Below are 18,442 nucleotides of genomic sequence, written 5' to 3'. Positions count from 1 at the left end.
TATGGTCATTTCTGCCGTACAGCACAAGTGACTCAGTTATACACATATATACATTCTTTTTAATATTCTTTTCCATTGTGGTTTATCTCAGAATATTGAATATAGTTCTCCGTGCTATACCGTAGTAGGTCAGTGTTCTTTTTGATGAGCGCTAAGTAACCTCTGTAAAAGGCCTGGCACAGGGCCTGCCATGTGGAAGAGGCAGAGGAAATGTCTGTCTATTTATTTCCTCTTATTCTTCCCTCCTGCCTTGGCAGGACCCCAGCCAGAGTCCCTTTTCCATGGGCTCCTCCGCCAGCTGCAGGGGTGCCCTCTGCTGCCCCCTCCTGGCCAGTGCCAGTCTGTTAGTAACCCTGCAGGCCCTTTCTGGGTGGAGGAGTTCTTGGCAGTGATGTGACCTTATTCTGACTTTGAGAGAATTTGTGGGAGGGAGATTTGACACTAAGATGGAGTACCCACTGCCTCATATTTACAACCACTAGATCACCACGTACCACATAAGGATACAGGCTCAGATGTGGCGTGTGGGATCTAAGTTCCCTGACCAGGGATTGAACCCGCACCCCCCTGCAGTGGAAGCGCTGAGTCTAAACCACTGGACCGCCCGGAAAGTCCCCAGATTTTAGTTTCTTGCCCAAAGATCACCAAAGCATGTAAGGAACAGAGTCAGAATTTGAACCCAGGTCTGTCTGACTAGGGACCCCTTAGCCAGTGTGCTGTTATCTCTGCTGAATTTCTGTTCAAAGCAGGTTTCCCATTTATTAAGACACAGATCACAGTTTGTCAATTTTGTGGTGGCTTACACTGGCTCAGGGCTGTGCTCCTTTCTTAAATGGATGTATTAATGAACAAATAATGTAAATAAAGGCCTGTGGATGAAACGTGCTATAGATCCTGCCGAGATTTTCTGTCTAGAATAGGTGTCTGCACATGGATTCCTCCTTTTCTTGAGATTAACATAGCGTGCCTGCTTACCGTTCCTGATGGGTTTTAAATGAAAATATCTTTAGTATATATAGTGTGTGTATGTATATGTATGTGTGTATACAGATAGCTGTATATATGTGTATATATATAGAGAGAGGTGTGTGTGTGTGTGTATCTTGTCTATCTATCTGATGGTAATACACACACATTTGGTTTTCATCCTCCCTACCTTGCTATCAATTAACTTAAACCTTCTCCTAGTAGCTGGGTGGTGTGTTTAGCTGGAGGAGGTGTTTAGTGATAATCCCACGTTCCAGATTTTGGGCAAGTGTCTGTGCTGGCAGATGCCAGAGCCAGGCCTGGAGCTCAGAATTTGTTCCTGAGAAGGAACTTCTTTCTTGGCCAGAAGCTCCTGGGTGAACTTGTGCATGTGTGTGTGAACCGTGCTAACTCCGTGTTCTCACAGGTGTTAGCTGAGGTCCTCACTGGCATCCCCGCGATGGACGACAACCGGAGCCCGGTTTACTTGGTAAGGGAACCAGTCACTTCTTTCTCACAGCTATGAGGGGTCAAGGGGTGGGGAGGGCAGGGACCTCCACTGCACCCATTTTACAGATGCTAACGAGGCCTCAGTCCAGGGTTTGATTTGTACTTGTGCAAAGTAGCTGTAACCTTCCCCCTGCACCATCCAGGGAACAATTACTTTTTCATGATAAGAAAGTTTAGAATGTTTAGCGGAAATCCATGTCTTCTCTCTGCATGTCAGGCAATCATATAGCGTTTGTCTTTATTTTTTAAATTTTTTGGCCACGTCATGCAGCATGTGGGATCTTAGTTCCCCAACCGGGAATTGAACCCATGCCCCCTACAGCAGAAGCCCAGAGTCTTAACCGCTGGACCTCCAGGGAAGTCCTAGGGTTTGTCTTTAAATTGGTGAAAGTTAATTGCAGCCCTTTTAGGTTTCGATAATAAAAACAATAATTTCCATTTTGTAGGTTCGTAAGAACTGTCATTCAAATATACGTGTGCGTGTGTATAGTGTCATTTCAAAAATATAACAACACACCCAACTCTGTGTTTGGCACTTTACATATATTACCTTTCTAGGTCATCTGAATCCCCATGAGATTGATAAAGTCATTATGTTCACCTACAGATGAGGTGAGCAGGCTCTGAGGTTTGTTTGAGATCTCAGCTTTACTAAGTATCAGAGTCGAGATTCTGAGTTACATCTGCTGGACTGCAGATCCTGAGTTCTTTTTTTTTTTTTTTTTTGCGGTATGCAGGCCTCTCACTGCTGTGGCCTCTTCCGTTGCGGAGCACAGGCTCCGGATGCGCAGGCCCAGTGGCCACGGCTCATGGGCCCAGCCGCTCCGCGGCATGTGGGATCCTCCCGGACCGGGGCACGAACCCGCGTCCTCTGCATCGGCAGGCGGACTCTCAACCACTGCGCCGCCAGGGAAGCCCAGATGCTGAGTTCTTAACCCCAGCGCTCTCCTGACTGTTTAATTCTCATGACAGTCCAATCATACGGATTCATCATCGTTATTATTACCGTCCCCATTTTACATATGAGAAAACTAAGGCCAAGGTGAAGAGATGTATCTTATGACCCCCAGCGAGATGGCGGAGCTGGGATTTGAACCCATGTCTTCTGCAGAGCTCTGACCCCTGTGCAAGCCCTAATCCTCTTCACTAATTTGAGAGGGGAGCACTTTTCTGACTTGATGTGGAGGCCGTTGGAGCAGCTGGCTTTTTTGTGACTAGGCTCCAAAAGCATCCCCTTCACCCTGGGGTGGGAAGCTGAAGACCTCCCCTATACGCGGACAGTCACGACCTGTCCCTTTGCTGAATTCCCAGAGCTCTGCCCCTTTTGGCCACTAGGCCCCCGGTACTGCAGAGAGATCGGTTTGGTCAGCTCAGATGTGGTTCGGGGCAGTTTGGGACAATTTCTCATATTCCGACAGTTTTCCTCAGACGTATTACCCAGCACATTCACCCAGGGATTGAATGTCACAGGGGAAGGAGCCTTTGAAGACACTTAGGTGAAACTTCCCAGAAGGCTTTTTTGGTAAATGGTTTCTAAAAACATGGAGGAAATAATTTTTTTTTAATCTAGTTTTTTTCTCTTCTTCTGGACCCAAATAGGGTCTCCCATCATCCCTTGTTGTGGTACTTATAATTCATTGTGCAAAAAATTAAAATTCAAGTCAGAGATGAAAGCTGTGGCCAAGTGGGTCCAGGGTGGGAGGAGCCGGCCTCTCCTCCACACTCGGGAGTGTTCATGGCTGCAGTGTTTCTGGAGGTCATTGGGTGGCTTCCATCAAAATTTAAAATGTGTGTACCCTCTGATGCAGCAATTTCACTTGTACGCTAGGGAAACGCATACAAGTAAGAAAGACAGAGGGACGAGGATGTTCGTTGTAGCACTAGTTATGGTAGTGAAGCATTGCTAACAAGTGAAATATCTATCAATTGGGAGGCGGTTAAAAAAATGACGATATGATCATACACACCATGGAACACCATGAAGTTATTTATAAAAAAAGCTTTATGAGTATGTTTGTAAATACTTATAATGAGGATAAAGTGTATAATATGATAAATGTTGACATTTGTGTTTATCTGTGAAATCATCACCAAATCAAGATAATGAGCATGCCCACTACCCCAGAAGTTACCTCTTCTCAGTTGTCACCCTCCTCTCACCCCTCCCCACCCTGCCGTCCCCCACAGCCATTGGTCTGCTTTCTGTCACTGTACAACTGTACCAAAGTTTCTCTTTTCTGGAGTTTCCTGTAAAGGAAACCGTAGAGAGTGTGTGTGCCCTTTTGTTGTCTGGCCTTTCCCACTCAGCATAGTTTTTGTGAGATGCACCCATGCTCTGTTTGTGTGTTGGAGTTCATTTCTTTAGATGCCAAATGATGCTCTGGTGTGTGGATGTGCCCCCATTTGTCCATTCATCTGTTGACGACGTGTAGGGTGTTTCCAGCGTTTGACCAGTACATATAAAGCTGCTGGTACCTTTGTGTGGGGATCTCAGTGTGGACGTATGCACTTATTTCTGTCAAGGTGTAATTCACACTTTTGAGGTACACAAAAATGGTATGAGTTTTGACCAAATGTAGATGGTCGGGAGACCACCACCACAATCAAGATATGGAATATTTATTTCATTACAGAAAATTCCCTCACGTCCCTTTATAGTCAATCCCCTTTCCCCCCTTCCAGGCCCTGGCAACTCCTGATCTAGTTTCTGTCTGTGTCGTTCCATCTCTTCTGGAGCGTCATGTAAGTGGAATCATAGAGCGTGTGCCTGTGCGTTTCGGGCTCCTTCCACTTAGCGTGCTGCCTTTGAGATTCATCCATGTTGTATGTATCAGTGGTTGATTCCTCGTACTGCTGGGGAATACTCCGTTGTATGGATGTCCGACCATTTGTTTATCCATTGACCAGTTGCTAGACATCTGGGTTGTTTCCCGGTTTTGGCAATTCTGAATAAAGCTGACATAGACATTCTTATTTTAGAAAAAGCAAAACAAGAGAGATGTATATGTTCTGACAGGGAGATATCTGCAAGTGAGAAAAAAGCCAGTTCAAAACAGTATATATAGTGTGATCCCGTCTTTGGTACTAAATAGATGAATGAATTTACAAATTGCATCTTATATTTTCTTATTTATCTGGGGCTAATATAGTACCTACCTGATAGAGTTTAGTGAAGATTAAATACTATGTGAAGTGCCTAAAACAGTGACTAGAACATAGTAAGCCCTCTGTGTGGTAGCTATTATTACTACTACGCTTATTTTAATAGCTCTTAGGAGATTGCTTGCCATTATTATTGTATATAACTAAAGTGATTATAACTGTGGACTTTTATAGCAGAAACTCTAGAAAAATATAATCCAGCCTATTAGCAGGGGTTGCCTTTGGAGAGTTGAAATAAGGGGAGGGTTTAACTTTTGCCCTAAAACTTCAACTGCTTCTATTTTAGTTTTTAACAACAACAAAAAAATGTTTTTAATAATACTGTTGATTTTGACTAATTTCTTTTTAATTAAAATGTTTAATTCAAGTAATCTGCATACCTGGCTTAGAAAACGTAGCAGCACCTAGCAACTACTCCAGGCCTCTTTCCCTGGCCTGCCCTCAGGGACGCCCACTTCCTTAAAAAGTCCTTTTTATGGGGCTTCCCTGGTGGCGCAGTGGTTGAGAGTCTGCCTGCCGATGCAGGGGACGCGGGTTCGTGTCCCGGTCCGGGAAGATCCCACATGCCGCGGAGCGGCTGGGCCCGTGAGCCATGGCTGCTGAGCCTGTGCGTCCGGAGCCTGTGCTCCGCAACGGGAGAGGCCACAACAGTGAGAGGCCCGCGTACCGAAAAAAAAAAAAAAAAAAGTCCTTTTTATTATGGACAATTTCAAACATACACAAAAGTCAAGAAAAGAATATAAGGAATCTCCATTCATCCATCCCATCAGTTATCAACATCATGCTTTTCTTATTTCTTTTGCAACCCCCAAACCATTTTTGTCTGTGTATTTTCAAGCAAATCCCAGATATTGTTATTTCACCCATAGAATTTAGTTTTCTTAATTACTTATTATCATTTAATACCCATTTCATATTTACATGTCCCAAATTGTCTCAAAAATTACTTTTTAAAGTTGGTTCGTTTGAAACTAGATGCAAGCAAGGTGACATGTTTCTGAAGACTTTGGTTCTCTCACTGCGCCCCTCCCCCCTTCTTTCTGCCTGGCATTGCATTTTTGCATAAAGTGGGTCGCTTCTGTGGGGGACTCACGTGCTGGATTTTTCTGATTGCATCTTGTTGTATCCTTAACTTGTTTCTCTGTTCCCCCTGTTTCCTATGCCCTGGTTGTCAGCCCTTGAGACTTGATTAGAATCATAGTCTAGGTGGTTCTGTGTACTTCCTTTTGCATCACAGCCTGAGGAGTGCAGCAGACTGCCCTCCTTTCAGTACTAAGATTCATCAGGGTTCAGGTGGAGTTGCTGAGTCCCTCCATTACTAAGTTCCCCATCACTCTGCCTCCGAGTGTTCTTGATGGAGGATGGCATCTTGTGATGGCGGTTACTGAGTGAGACCCAGGATTTCATGGGCGGTAGTCAAGTGGGGAGCATCTTCTTACACCGTTCTTTCAGGGCAATCACTATGCACAGTTTCTCATTTGTTTCAGGTGGTGGTAACCTCCATATCCGTAAATAATACGCTTCTATTCTTATTTACAGATTTGTCAACTTTAAATACCATTACACTTTTTTAAAAAATAAATTTTATTTATTTATTTTTGGCTGCGTTGGGTCTTCATTGCTGCATGTGGGTTTTCTCTAGTTGCAGTGAGCAGCGGCTCCTCTTAGTTGCGGTGCCCGGGCTTCTCATTGCGGTGGCTTCTCTTGTTGCAGAGTGCGGGCTCTAGACGCGTGGGCTTCAGTAGTTGTGGCACGCGGGCTCAGTAGCTATGGCTCACGGGCTCTAGAGTGCAGGCTCAGTAGTTGTGGCGCACGGGCTTAGTTGCTCCGCGACATGTGGGATCTTCCCGGACCAGGGCTCGAACCCGTGTCCCCTGCATTGGCAGGCGGGTTCTTAACCACTGTGCCACCAGGGGTGTCCCACCATTACACTGTTTAAAAAGATAAACATTTAAAAAGACAGAGCTCACATGAAAGAATCGTGCAAAAGGGCATTTAAAAATGAACCCCTTGCCAGTTTTAGGTTTTCAGTCTACAGGCACTGAGTTATTGATGGTGTCAGGTGTCTAGGTATTTTTCGGATCCTTAGAAAGCCCATTTTCTCAATTGGGAAACTGAGGCAGAGTGGGGACTATTTTGTTTTGTTCTTGAAGCAAATATCACAACCCATGTCTGATAATCTCTGATAATATTTTACTCTGAATTATAACTATTTGTATACAAAGCTGTATGAAGCAATAAAAATTTAGTTTTACATTTAATGAATCACTTCTATTAAAAATAATAAAATTACACAAAAAGGAAGAAACTTAACCAGAAAATAAATTAGCTTGTACAATATGTGAAAACATTTGTAAGGAACTTACTATCTGCCAGGTACTGTTCTTGGTGTTGGGGATACAAAGTTAAAGTTCTTATGCTCCTGCAGCTTTCATTCTAGGGGAGGAGAACAAAGGATATTTAAGTAAATGAAAATATGTGTCGTTGCAGGCCAGTGGTAAGTGCTATGAAGAAATGTGAAGTAATGTTAGGGGACAGAGTGAAAGAGTTGGAGGAGGGCTGTTTTAGGTCAGGGAAAGCTTCTTGGTGTAGGTAACATCAGAGCAGAGACCCAAATGAAGGGAGGGACCAGGACATGATAAAGCTCAAGGGAGGGGCATTGTAGACAGAGAGAAGAATAAGTGCAAAGGCCCTGAGGCAGGATGAGCTTAGGGGCTTCCAAGATAGAAGGAGGAGACAGAGTGGCTGAGTACAGTGAGCTAGAAGGACAGAGGGAGGAGAGGAGATGGGATAGGTCTGCAGGGGCCAGATTGTCACAAAATCTGGGGTTTCTGAAGGCCATAGTTAACAGATGGGGACGTATTATAGGAGGTCAGGAACTGTTGGTGTTAAAAACAAACACACAGGGCTTCCCTGGTGGCGCAGTGGTTAAGAATCCGCCTGCCAATGCAGGGGACACGGGTTCGAGCCCTGGTTCCGGAAGATCTCATATGCCGCGGAGCAAGTAAGCCCGTGAGCCACAACTACTGAGCCCACACTGTAGAGCCTGCGAGCCCAACTACTGAAACCCGTACGCCTAGAGCCCGTGCTCTGCAACAAGAGAAGCCACCACAATGAGAAGCCCGCGCAACGCAAGGAATAGAAGCCCCCGCTCGCCACAACTAGAGAAAGCCCGCGCACAGCAACGAAGACCCAGCGCAGCCAAAAATAAATAAATAAAATAAGTAAATTTATTAAAAAACACACACAAAATAAACCCTTTTATTTTTCCAAATATAACTGCAAAACAGGCTTGTAGAACATTTAGTAAATATAGGAAAATATAGAAAATAAAATAGAAATCATTCTTGGAGATGACTACTGTTAAAATTTTACACCCTGCCCCCTGGTATTTATTCTATATATGTATATATACACACAGTTTATATTATTTATATTTAAATATATATTTATATTTTATATTATTTATAACATGGATTTTCAATTTTTGCATTTTATATAGCATGAAATATTACACAATATTTTTATATAATGCATGTAGCATATAACATATAAAGTGCATTGAAATATTTCTGTATAAATATATAGTTATTTAAAGTATTATATATTATATGTAAATATATATTATATATTGTATGTTATATATAGTTATATAAAATGTTTTATGTAGTTATATGTGTAACCATATAAAATACTGTATATCTATGAAATATCATTACAAATACATATATCTAAAACATATTGTTTAAAGTATACAATATTTTATATATAAATATGTATATATGTAGAATATACATGGAAAATTTATATATAAATATTATAGTGTTTACATAAATATACCACAAATATTAAAAAATACATATAAATGTTTCATTTTTTTAACATCTCATATGTTAATATATGATAGATTAATGCACTATATACTATATCAATCAATATTATACATAATTATATTACATATTAATTTCCTATATTTAATATATTTAATCAGTACAAGTAATATATTTGTAACCTATTTATATAAGTAGGTTTATATTTATATAAGTTGCAAATAAGTAAATATATACATGTGCAATGTAATATATAATTTGTACTATACAAATATACTTATATAGTAATATATTTATTATTATTTATACAGCATATCTTCTGTTTTAGGAATAGTTCAGATTTCTGCTTTCTAAGTAGCATAAAATGTTGTAACATGTAAATACAAAATTTAAAATATAAAAATATACATAATATTATATATAGTACATCTCCTATTAAATATACATGGGTCAGAATCCTACATCCTAAAATGTTTATTTTGTATCATGAGAGATTTTTCCTGTAAATGTTATTAATAAGATGAATTATTGGTGTAAGTAAAGTGCTCAGCACGTAGTAAGTACTATATAAATGGTAGCTATTATTACTATTAATTATTATCACTAATAGACTATTGAATGTTGATTGTGTCAAGTATCACACTTTATCACACTTTATGCTTTAGATGCCCTATGTCATTTAATTTTTGTGTTAGTCCTGTTATCCCCATTTTCCTGATGAAGCAACCCAAGACCCCCCTGCCTGACGGGGCTTATGAGTGTGGTATGGAATGCCCTGTACATGTGGGGAATTTAGCAGTTCTCCAGTTCTGCCGTTTTACTTGGTCCTGGGATCCTTGCAATTAGTTTTAAAAACACTGTTGGTTTTCTGAGTGTTTGCCGCTCTGGTGCAATCCTGGAGGCGGATGGGGCACGTGTGGTTAGACTCCACACCCCTGCAGCTCACACGGGGGGTGTTTCCACTCTTCTTCCCACAGAAGGATTTACTCCTCAGTGAAATTCCCAGCAGCACCACACGGCTCTGCTCCAGTAAGACAGATGTGGAGAAAGTGATGGCCAAGGAGATCTGCCAGAATTACCTGGAGAAGAGAGCAGGGAGGCTGCCAGAGGCCTGCGCCGAGGCCTTGGCCATGGCCGCCTGCCTCTGCCTGCGGAGGCGCAACGCCAGCCTGGCGGAGGTGAGCCTCACGTTCAGCCTTCCCCCAGCGATGAGCCCTGTCCTGCGTCAGCAGGGCCTCGGTTCCCCGGCTGCATGAGTCTGCTTTACCAGGGGCTCTGTCACGATCCCTTTACCGACGCCTTGACCGAGAAGTGATTTCGTACACCAGGGCCATATTTGTTTGCAAACAGCAGTATCTGCTGGAGCTCCCAGCAGCCAAGCTGGAGTCTGGTCCTGAGGGTGCCCAGGACCACACCCTCGGATATAACAGAAGTCCGCCTGCTTTCTCTGAACGGGCTTTATCTCTCCTTCTCTCTGTAGGCCCCTTCTCATTCCCTCCATCCTCTTGGTCAGGGGATACAGCCGTATTATTCATTTACATGTCATGGTTCTGTCTTCACTGAGCGGCCCAATTCCAACCTCTTAGTGAGAGAAACTGATTGGCTTAGCTAGGGTCAGGTGTCTACCTGTTGGCCTATCAGGTAAGGTGGGGGTCCGGTATATAAACCCGGTGGCCAGGGGGTCAAGCCTGGAAGGTGGAAGGGCCAGGTTCCAGAGAAAGGGATCATTCTTTAACCCATGGACTAGGCAGACATCAACTACCACAGAGGATAAAACATTTTCCTATGGACAGGATATGCAGAGGGGGTTTCCATGGTAACAGGTGTAAATTTGGGCACCAACTTTACTAGGCCTTTCTAAGTACAAAATAACTGCCTGAGAGGGCTCATAGAGATCATCCCACGGAGTGATTCAAGGGGTGTCTGACAGAGAGGGGCTCCTTGGGAAGAGGCAGGAAGAGGGCTGTGGATGGCTGCAGGCCCCACCCATGACTCCAACCAGACATCCACTGTCACTTCTCATAATTGTATTGGGTTCTCAGTATTTTATCTGAGGAAAGGGTTTGGTAGCTGAAAAAAAAAATCTTCAAACACCACTGTTAGGGCTTCCCTGGTGGCGCAGTGGTTGAGAGTCCGCCTGCCGATGCAGGGGACACGGGTTCGTGCCCTGGTTCAGGAAGATCCCACGTGCCGTGGAGTGGCTGGACCCGTGAGCCATGGCCGCTGAGCCTGCACATCCGGAGCCTGTGCTCCGCAACGGGAGAGGCCACAGCAGTGAGAGGCCTGCGTACTGCAAAACAACAACAACAACAACAAAAAAACCCACCACTGCTATAGCCCAACCCTCCCCTCTTACAGATGGAGATGTTGAGGCCAAGAGAGGGGGAGATGAGGCCAGAGGGAATTTCTGTCAGAGCCCTCTGGACTCCTTGGCTCAGCCCCAGCTCTACCCTCTTGCACCAGGACATGGCAGGAGCTAGAGACCAAGTCACCGCTCTCAGTCTAGGCTGTGCTCCAGCTGCCCGTGTGCCACAGTGTTCAGTCACTCATTCAGCAGCGGTGTGCTGGGCCCCGGGGATATATCGGGGAACAAGGCGGGCCCAGTTCCACTTTCCTGGAGTTCACAGACATTGTGCAGTAACCATCTGGTGAGCGCTGGTGTAGCATATTACGGGGTCCCCACCCAGGACTTTCCCAAGGAAGTGATGTGTAAGCAGATGAAGAGCAACCGAAGCAGAAGGAACAATTCATGCAAATAGCCTGAGTTGAGAGAGAGCTTAGAAGGTCAAGGGCCTGGAATAAGGTCAGAGTGGCTAGAACACAGAGTACCTGGGGCAGAGTGGCTTGTGATGAGGCTGCTGGGGAAGGAGGAGCCCGACAACAGAGGGCTTTGCAGCCACAGTCAGGATTTTGAGGAAGTCACTGGGGGTATTAAGCAGGGGCAGGACATAATCAGACTTATGTTTTAAAAAGATCTCTCTCCCTCAACCACTTATTCTTCCATTCCTTCATTCAATTTACTCTTTTGTTCAGTGTATCACTTAAAGTACATTCAAAGAAGCTGCTATAATGAGGAGACTCCAAGTGAGATAAAAGTTTGTTCTGTTTAGCTCAACAGTTTGAATGTAGGCAGTCCAGAGCTGATGTCGCAGTGCCGCAGTATTGGGGATTTGGGCTCCTGTATTGTTGCTCTGCTACCCTTATCAAGTGACTTCCACTTCGGAATCCAAAAAGGCTGCTCTAGCTCAGGCCATCACATCTGCATTCCAGCCACTAAAAGGGGGTTAAAAAGGAGAACATATACCCTTCCTCGTAAGGGTGTGACCTGGAAATGCACATATCACTTCTTCTCCCATAGGCCAGAACCTAGGCCAGAACCTAGTTATGTAGTCTTGTAGTTTTTAGCTTGGCAAGTATTTATTGGGCATATATTGTGGAGATTTATCTCAAAAGGTGACATTTGAACTGGGCCTTGAAGCATGAGGAAGCATTTGCTATGTAGAATAAAGGGGATAGGGCACTTTCATATACAAAGAGGAATGAAAATGGTCATTGTCCGCAGTATTTCACAACCAAGCTAGGAAGTTGAGAGGTCAGTAGGGTCATGGCCTTGAAGAGAAGCAGACTTGGGTTTAGTGGTCAGCTCTGCCACTCACTGACTGGGTGACCTTAGGCAGGGAACTTAACCTCTCTGATCTTTTAATTTTTTATTTCTAAAAAGTCATTTACATTATGTGTCAAATGTGCTTTGTAAACTGCAAGGCACTGAGCAAATGAAATTTGTTATTTTTACTAAGGGTAGGTTTGTGTGCCGTTTATGTGTGTGTGTGTGTGTGTGTGTGTGTGTGTGTGTAAAGAAGAAATATTCCTTCCCTGCCTGCCTCTAATTTTACTAACCTCCCTAACCAGAAAAGCCCTCAAGGGCAATATCTATATTACTTAGGGCATTTCTAGCTGAAAGTGATAGAAACTCAACTCGAATTTTTAGATTCGACCCACAGACACACACGTAACCACGTAACAGAGAAGGAAGCAGGGAGCCTATGAATGAGAGGATGAATGATTTATTGCTCATTTAACCAAACTGCAGGCAGCATAGGTATTACTGGGGCAGCTAGACCCAGGGTCTCAACCAGCAAAAGTACAAATATCTGTATCTCTGTGCCTGTGGCGCGTTCTCTCTCTCTTCCCCAAGGTGTGTGGCTCTGTGGCTGCTGTGGAAGAGCAGCTGAGAGGTCAGGAGACGTCGCTCCCTTGGAGTGGTCTTTCCGAGTGCACAGGCTCTTCCTCCAATACCCCAGAAGAAACGGACGACGTGGACAATTCCAGCTTCGAAGCCTCCTGCTGCATGAGGGAGGCACCCTGGGCCGGGGCTGCCTACTCGCCTCCCCGCCCAGCGGATGGAGAAAGCGAGCTGCCGGCTGGTGGGGCAGTGGAAGCTGACTCCTCCTCTGAGGCCTGCGCCAGTGCAGAACCTCCCCAGGATGGTAAGCGTGGGATCTGAGTCCTTATACACTCTCATTTATGTCCCCAACTCAGTCTATCATTTATTCCTTCTCTCCCGCATTCACGCGTTCATTTGCTTATCCAGCTGTTCACCTGCCAGCTGGCCGCGCCAAGAGAGTCATCCTCCTTCTCCCCCAGCCCCCGATGTCAAGTCCCTCACTCAGTCCTGTCCACTGACCGCTCCATCTGCTTCCCTGCATTGCCCGTCCCCGTCCCCCTACCCCTCATCTAAGCTACTCTCCTCTTGCTGGATGAGCGCACAGCCTCCCTGTGGCCTCCCTGATCTGCTCTGGCCCCTCACCAGTTCTTCATCCAGGGGCCAGCCAGAGTGGTTTTTAAAAACAACTCATGTCACTCCTCGTTTAAAGCCCTTCTGTGGTTCCCCATTGCACTTAGAGACCAAGTAAAAACTCTCCCTTGGGACCAGCAAAGCCCCTTGTGGTCTGTCCCCGGCCGCCTCTCTATCCTCACTTCACACCTTGCCAGCTGCTTCCAAAGATAGCTTCTATTTCTGACCCTGGGGTCCAAACACACCAGGTTTCCTTCTGAAATAAAAATTCGGAAGGCCTTTACAATTCAGCGTCCTCATCCCCTGGTAAACGTGGCTCTGTGAATGTCTCAGGCTCTGACCTTTCCTGTTGTTCCTCCTCCCACATCGAGGTGAGTGGAAGAAGAGAGAGAGCGTGTAAGCTTCATTCTAACATTGCCCCCCACCCCCAGGGGAGAAGCATGGAAGCCCCTCCTCTCTGAAAGGTGGGGGCAGGTGACAGGCCTTCCCTGAAAAGGCAGAAGCAATGACAATGCTCATTCCACTCAGGGCCTGATTCAGAAGTCCGATTTAAGTGAAAAACTCTGACCAAGTCTGACTTTCTAAGAATTATAACAACTGTTTCCAAATACCTTTTGTTCAAGTTCTTTACTTTCCATTGAATGTCAGCTACAGAGACTTCGTGGAAAATTGAGATCAATGAGGCCAAAAAGAAACTGATGGAGAATATCCGGCTCTACAAAGAAGAGAAACTGGATAGCATTGAGCTTTTTGGCCCTTGATGACTCGAACATAGCTGAGGACCCTCGTCCTCCATCGGAAAAATGAACGTCAATCGAGAAAAAGGTCTAAGGAAGAATCAAGATCTCCCAGGAAACACCAAACATCAGCTTCCCTTGGGTGGCGGCAGAGACACTTCCATTTTACCAGAGTGAGTTAGGGGAGACGGGACCTCAGCTTTCAGAGACACAGAAATCCATGAAGTCCTCTTCCTTTCTGAGATTCGTCAATCAGAGCTCTGGGTTATCAGGAGACTGAAGGGGAAACCCTGATACACGAGCCCAGGATGTGGGCGATTTTGTGGTTCCGTGGAGCATGTGACAATAACCACCCCTATAGATGCCATTGCCTGGCTCTCACCCTTGACAAACCGATTGAGCATTCTGAGCGCTGATGGAACTTTCCAAAGCTAAGATCTCTGGGTAATATTTGCTACCAACCGCCTGCAAACTTCCATGACCTTTACATGAAAGACTTTCAACTTGTGTCCCATTTCGGTTCTTCACTCCCTCGTCAAGGTCTCAAGTTTTACAAATGCCAGACACCTGGCAGAAGGCTCTGGAGGTTTTCTGCTTTCTCTTTCAGAAATATTGCAGCCCACAGATATTTATTTAATGCCCACTCTGCACCTTTATCCTCCCATTCCACTAATGCTAATATTTTAAATAGAGTTTTTATTTAGAGAGTATGTATTATTTATGGCTGTAGATAAAGAACCAGGAGAACTAGGTTCATGTTTGATTCTGCTGCTAATTTACTTTCTGGAACCTCAGTTTCCTTGTAAGTAACATGCATTCATCCTCCCTCCCTGGGCTGTTGGGGAGGAACGGGTGAGACATGGCTGCAGAAATACTTTGAAAATGCACTTGTCCTGTTTTGTTAAATAAATTTTTAAAAAGACATTAAGCGTTTATTTTTGTCATGTACCTAACATTTATTGCAGTGGGTATATTTCTGAAAAGTCACGTTGCAAGTCTTTTTAAATTCAGCGTGTCCTATTTTATTTTTATTTTTTAATAAATTTATTTTATTTATTGATTTTTGGCTGTGTTGGGTCTTCGTTGCCGCGTGTGGGCTTTCTCTAGTTGCGGTGAGTGGCGGCTACTCTTCGTTGAGGTGCGCGGGCTTCTCATTGCGGTGGCTTTTCTTGTTGCGGAGCACGGGCTCTAGGCGCGCGGGCTTCAGTAGTTGTGGCTCGCGGGCTTAGTTGCTCTGCGGCATGTGGGATCTTCCCGGACCAGGGCTCGAACCCATATCCCCTGCATTGGCAGGTGGATTCTTAACCACTGAGCCACCAGGGAAGCCCTTATTTTTATTTATTTATTTATTTTTGGCTGCGTTGGGTCTTCGTTGCTGCACACAGGCTTCAGTAGTTGTGGTGCTTGGGCTCAGTAGTTGTGACTTGCAGGCTCTAGAGCGCAGGCTTAGTAGTTGTGGCGCATGGGCTTAGTTGCTCCACGGCATGTGGGATCTTTCTGGACCACGGATCAAACCCGTGTCCCCTGCATTGGCAGGTGGATTCTTAACCACTGTGCCACCAGGGAAGTCCCACTGTGAAGATTCAACCAGAGTCCGTGTTATGTGCCCTGAATATGACCTGGCGTGTGGTAATCACCTTAAAATTATGAGCAGTATGTTTCCAAAGTGTTTTGAGCAATACAGGACAGTTGCCAATTGGGTAATATTACCCAGACAGATTTGCATTTCTAGACCAGGGCTTCACAAATTTCCGAAGAGGTCAGAGAACCACTTTGAGAATCTATGAAAGCTTTGGACCTTCTTCCTCCAGCAAGCTGTAAATTCATACATACACAATTCTGTATATGAATTCCAGGGGTTCATGAGCACCAAGGTGTCTTTCCATGAACTCCTAGAGGGAACGCCTGACTTTTTTTAAGTTAATAGATGCACACAGCAACAAACAAAAAACCCAAACAGTACAAAAGATTACATGGGGGATTCCCCACTGGGATCTTAGTTCCCTCATTTCTTCTTCTCAGAGGCAACGGCTGTTACTAGTTTGGGGATTCTTCCAGAGATGATAAAAAAAATGTTTTTAAAGAATTTTTGTGCTCAACTTCATTAGTTATTAGGGAAATGAAAATCAAAACCACCATACAGAGAGACACCCCTGGGGGAAAAATATCTTCTAAAGAGATTTCTGAGAATGACCGGAAATTCCAATTAAAATGAGATAGATTTATTTTGACAAATATTGCAATACTAACAACATTTCTCTGAATGTGGGTACTACTAAGAGCATTCTAGTGACTTTATCATGTATGTTAAAAATTAAACATTTGTCATCTGTTTTGTCATTTCTATCAGGTATCTAAAATAAATTTTATTAAGTATTAGAAAAAATCGAAACCACAATGAAATAACCACTCACACCTGCTTGGACGGCTGGAATAGAAAAGACAGACAAAAACAAGCGCTGGGGCTTCCCTGGTGGCGCAGTGGTTGAGAGTCCGCCTGCCAATGCAGGGGACACGGGTTCATGCCCCGGTCTGGGAAGATCCCACATGCCATGGAGTGGCTGGGCCCGTGAGCTATGGCCGCTGAGCCTGCGCGTCCGGAGCCTGTGCTCCGCAACGGGAGAGGCCACAACAGTGAGAGGCCCGCGTACCAAAAAAACAAACAAACAAACAAAAAAACAAGCGCTGGCAGGGTTGTAGAGAAATTGGAACCCTCATACATTGCTGGTGGGGTTGTAAAATGGCCAGCCACTTTGGAAAAGTTGGAAAAGTTAAACATAGTTTCCATATGACCCAGCAATTCCACTCTAGGTATCTACCTAAGAGAAATGAAAACATATTCATACAAAAACTTACACAGCAGTGTTCATAGCAGCAATATTCATAATAGCCAAAAGGTAGAAACAACCCAAATGTCCATCAAAAGATGAAAACAGAATGTCGTATATCCATACAATGTACTATTATTCAGCCATAAAAAATGAAGTACTGATACATGCTACGACATGGGCAAACTTGAAAAGATAATGCTAAGTAAAAGAAGCCAATCATATATTGTATGATTCCGTTTTTGTGAAATGTCCAGAACAGGCAAATCCATAGAGACAGAAATTAGATATGTGTGTGTGTGTGTGTGTGTGTGTGTGTGTGGAGGGGGAGTGGTTTGGGGGGGGAAGTGGTAATGATCACAAGATTTTAGGGTGATGAAAAGTTCTAAAATTAGATTATGGTGATAGTTGCACAACTCTAAATGTACTAAAAAAATCATAGAATTATATATCGTTGAACTTTATGGTATGTAAATTATATCTCAATAAAGTAGTTAGAAACACACAAATACAGAGTGGTTACTCTCAGACATTTAAAAACATTTTATCTCGAGGCTCCACTCGTCTCTCATTTATTATTTTTTTGCTGTACACAGGGTATTTTCATTCAATCTGGAACCTGTGTTTTCTCACATCTTTCTTGGCCATTCTTCCTCAACAGTACTTTTGGAGCACTTCATTCTTTTTGCCCGGTATTCCATTGTATGGTCCTTCTGTAATTTAGGTAACTAGCTTCACTTGCTGGGTACTGAGATTGTTTCCATTCTTCCTGCTCCCAATGGTGCTGCCTTGCAAGGAGGTTTCACCAATACGGTGATGTATGGAAGTGCGTTTCCCCACATCCTCAACTACGAAGCATGTTATCACGCTATTTGATCTTTGCTAACCTAATGGGTGAAAACATAATTTTATTTGTACTCTAAATGACTGAAATGGACCCATTTTTTCATATGTTAAAATGAAATCTAACGAATTTCGTGATTTGCTTCGTTCATCAGTTCATTTCCTTTGCCCACTGAAATATCTTATTGCCAGAGTTTTTACATAGTAGGGACATCAGCCCTTTGCCACGTGTTCCAAATGTTTTTCCAAGTTTGTACCTTGTTTTTAACTTTTATATTTTTTGCCAGAAGGATATTTTACATTTTTTGTAGTCTTTTTTATTTTTTCCCCCGTAGTTTCTAATTTCTAATTCCAATTCTGTCATTTTCTGTGTTTTGTCACTTGGTCTCTGTAAATGGAGTGATGATGCTGGTGTGGTTTCGATGAGCGTATCTGGATCTGAAGGCGTCCTGCTAAGGGGGACAGCGCTGAGTGGCAGGGAGCAGCCCTAGGGAACCCGGCTCCCCTTGTCCCCTACCCACACCAACGGCAGGCCTGAGGAACTGCGTCCCGGCCTTAGCTTCGCGCTCTTCGAGCCAACGTGAGTGGCTCCGCCCCGGCTAGCTTCCGACCAATGGACGAGCTTCTTAAGGCGTAGGGTCCCGCCTCCAGACCTCCTGGCCAAAAGGAAAGCTCCGTCTTGCTTGGAGTCCCGCCCCTTGCCGATTTGACCAATAAGCGCCCTCCCTTCAGCGCAGGACCCGCCTCCTCCGCCCGCCCGGCTGCAGACCT

General features: G+C 44.3%; 1 protein-coding gene across 3 annotated transcripts in view; it reads left to right on the top strand.

Moving 5' to 3' along the window:
- IRAK2 (interleukin 1 receptor associated kinase 2) overlaps positions 1-14,924 on the top strand; it is a 58,027-nt gene extending 43,103 nt beyond the window's left edge. Inside the window, exons 10-13 of one of the 3 annotated variants that reach the window (XM_030840674.2) lie at positions 1,394-1,456; positions 9,446-9,646; positions 12,664-12,955; positions 13,912-14,924. In XM_030840674.2, coding sequence (XP_030696534.1) covers positions 1,394-1,456; positions 9,446-9,646; positions 12,664-12,955; positions 13,912-14,024 — 669 coding nt within the window. In that variant the 3' untranslated portion in view covers positions 14,025-14,924. Of the gene's footprint in view, positions 1-1,393; positions 1,457-9,445; positions 9,647-12,663; positions 12,956-13,634 lie in introns of all 3 variants that reach the window. The other 2 variants (XM_060308781.1, XM_060308780.1) reach the window with 2 other exon arrangements.
- Positions 14,925-18,442: the final 3,518 nt, after the last annotated feature.

This window comes from Globicephala melas, chromosome 11 (assembly GCF_963455315.2).
Source record: "Globicephala melas chromosome 11, mGloMel1.2, whole genome shotgun sequence".
Lineage (NCBI taxonomy): Eukaryota > Metazoa > Chordata > Mammalia > Artiodactyla > Delphinidae > Globicephala > Globicephala melas.
Note: the sequence above shows the minus strand (reverse complement) of the source record. Positions and strands in the feature narration are given on the sequence as shown.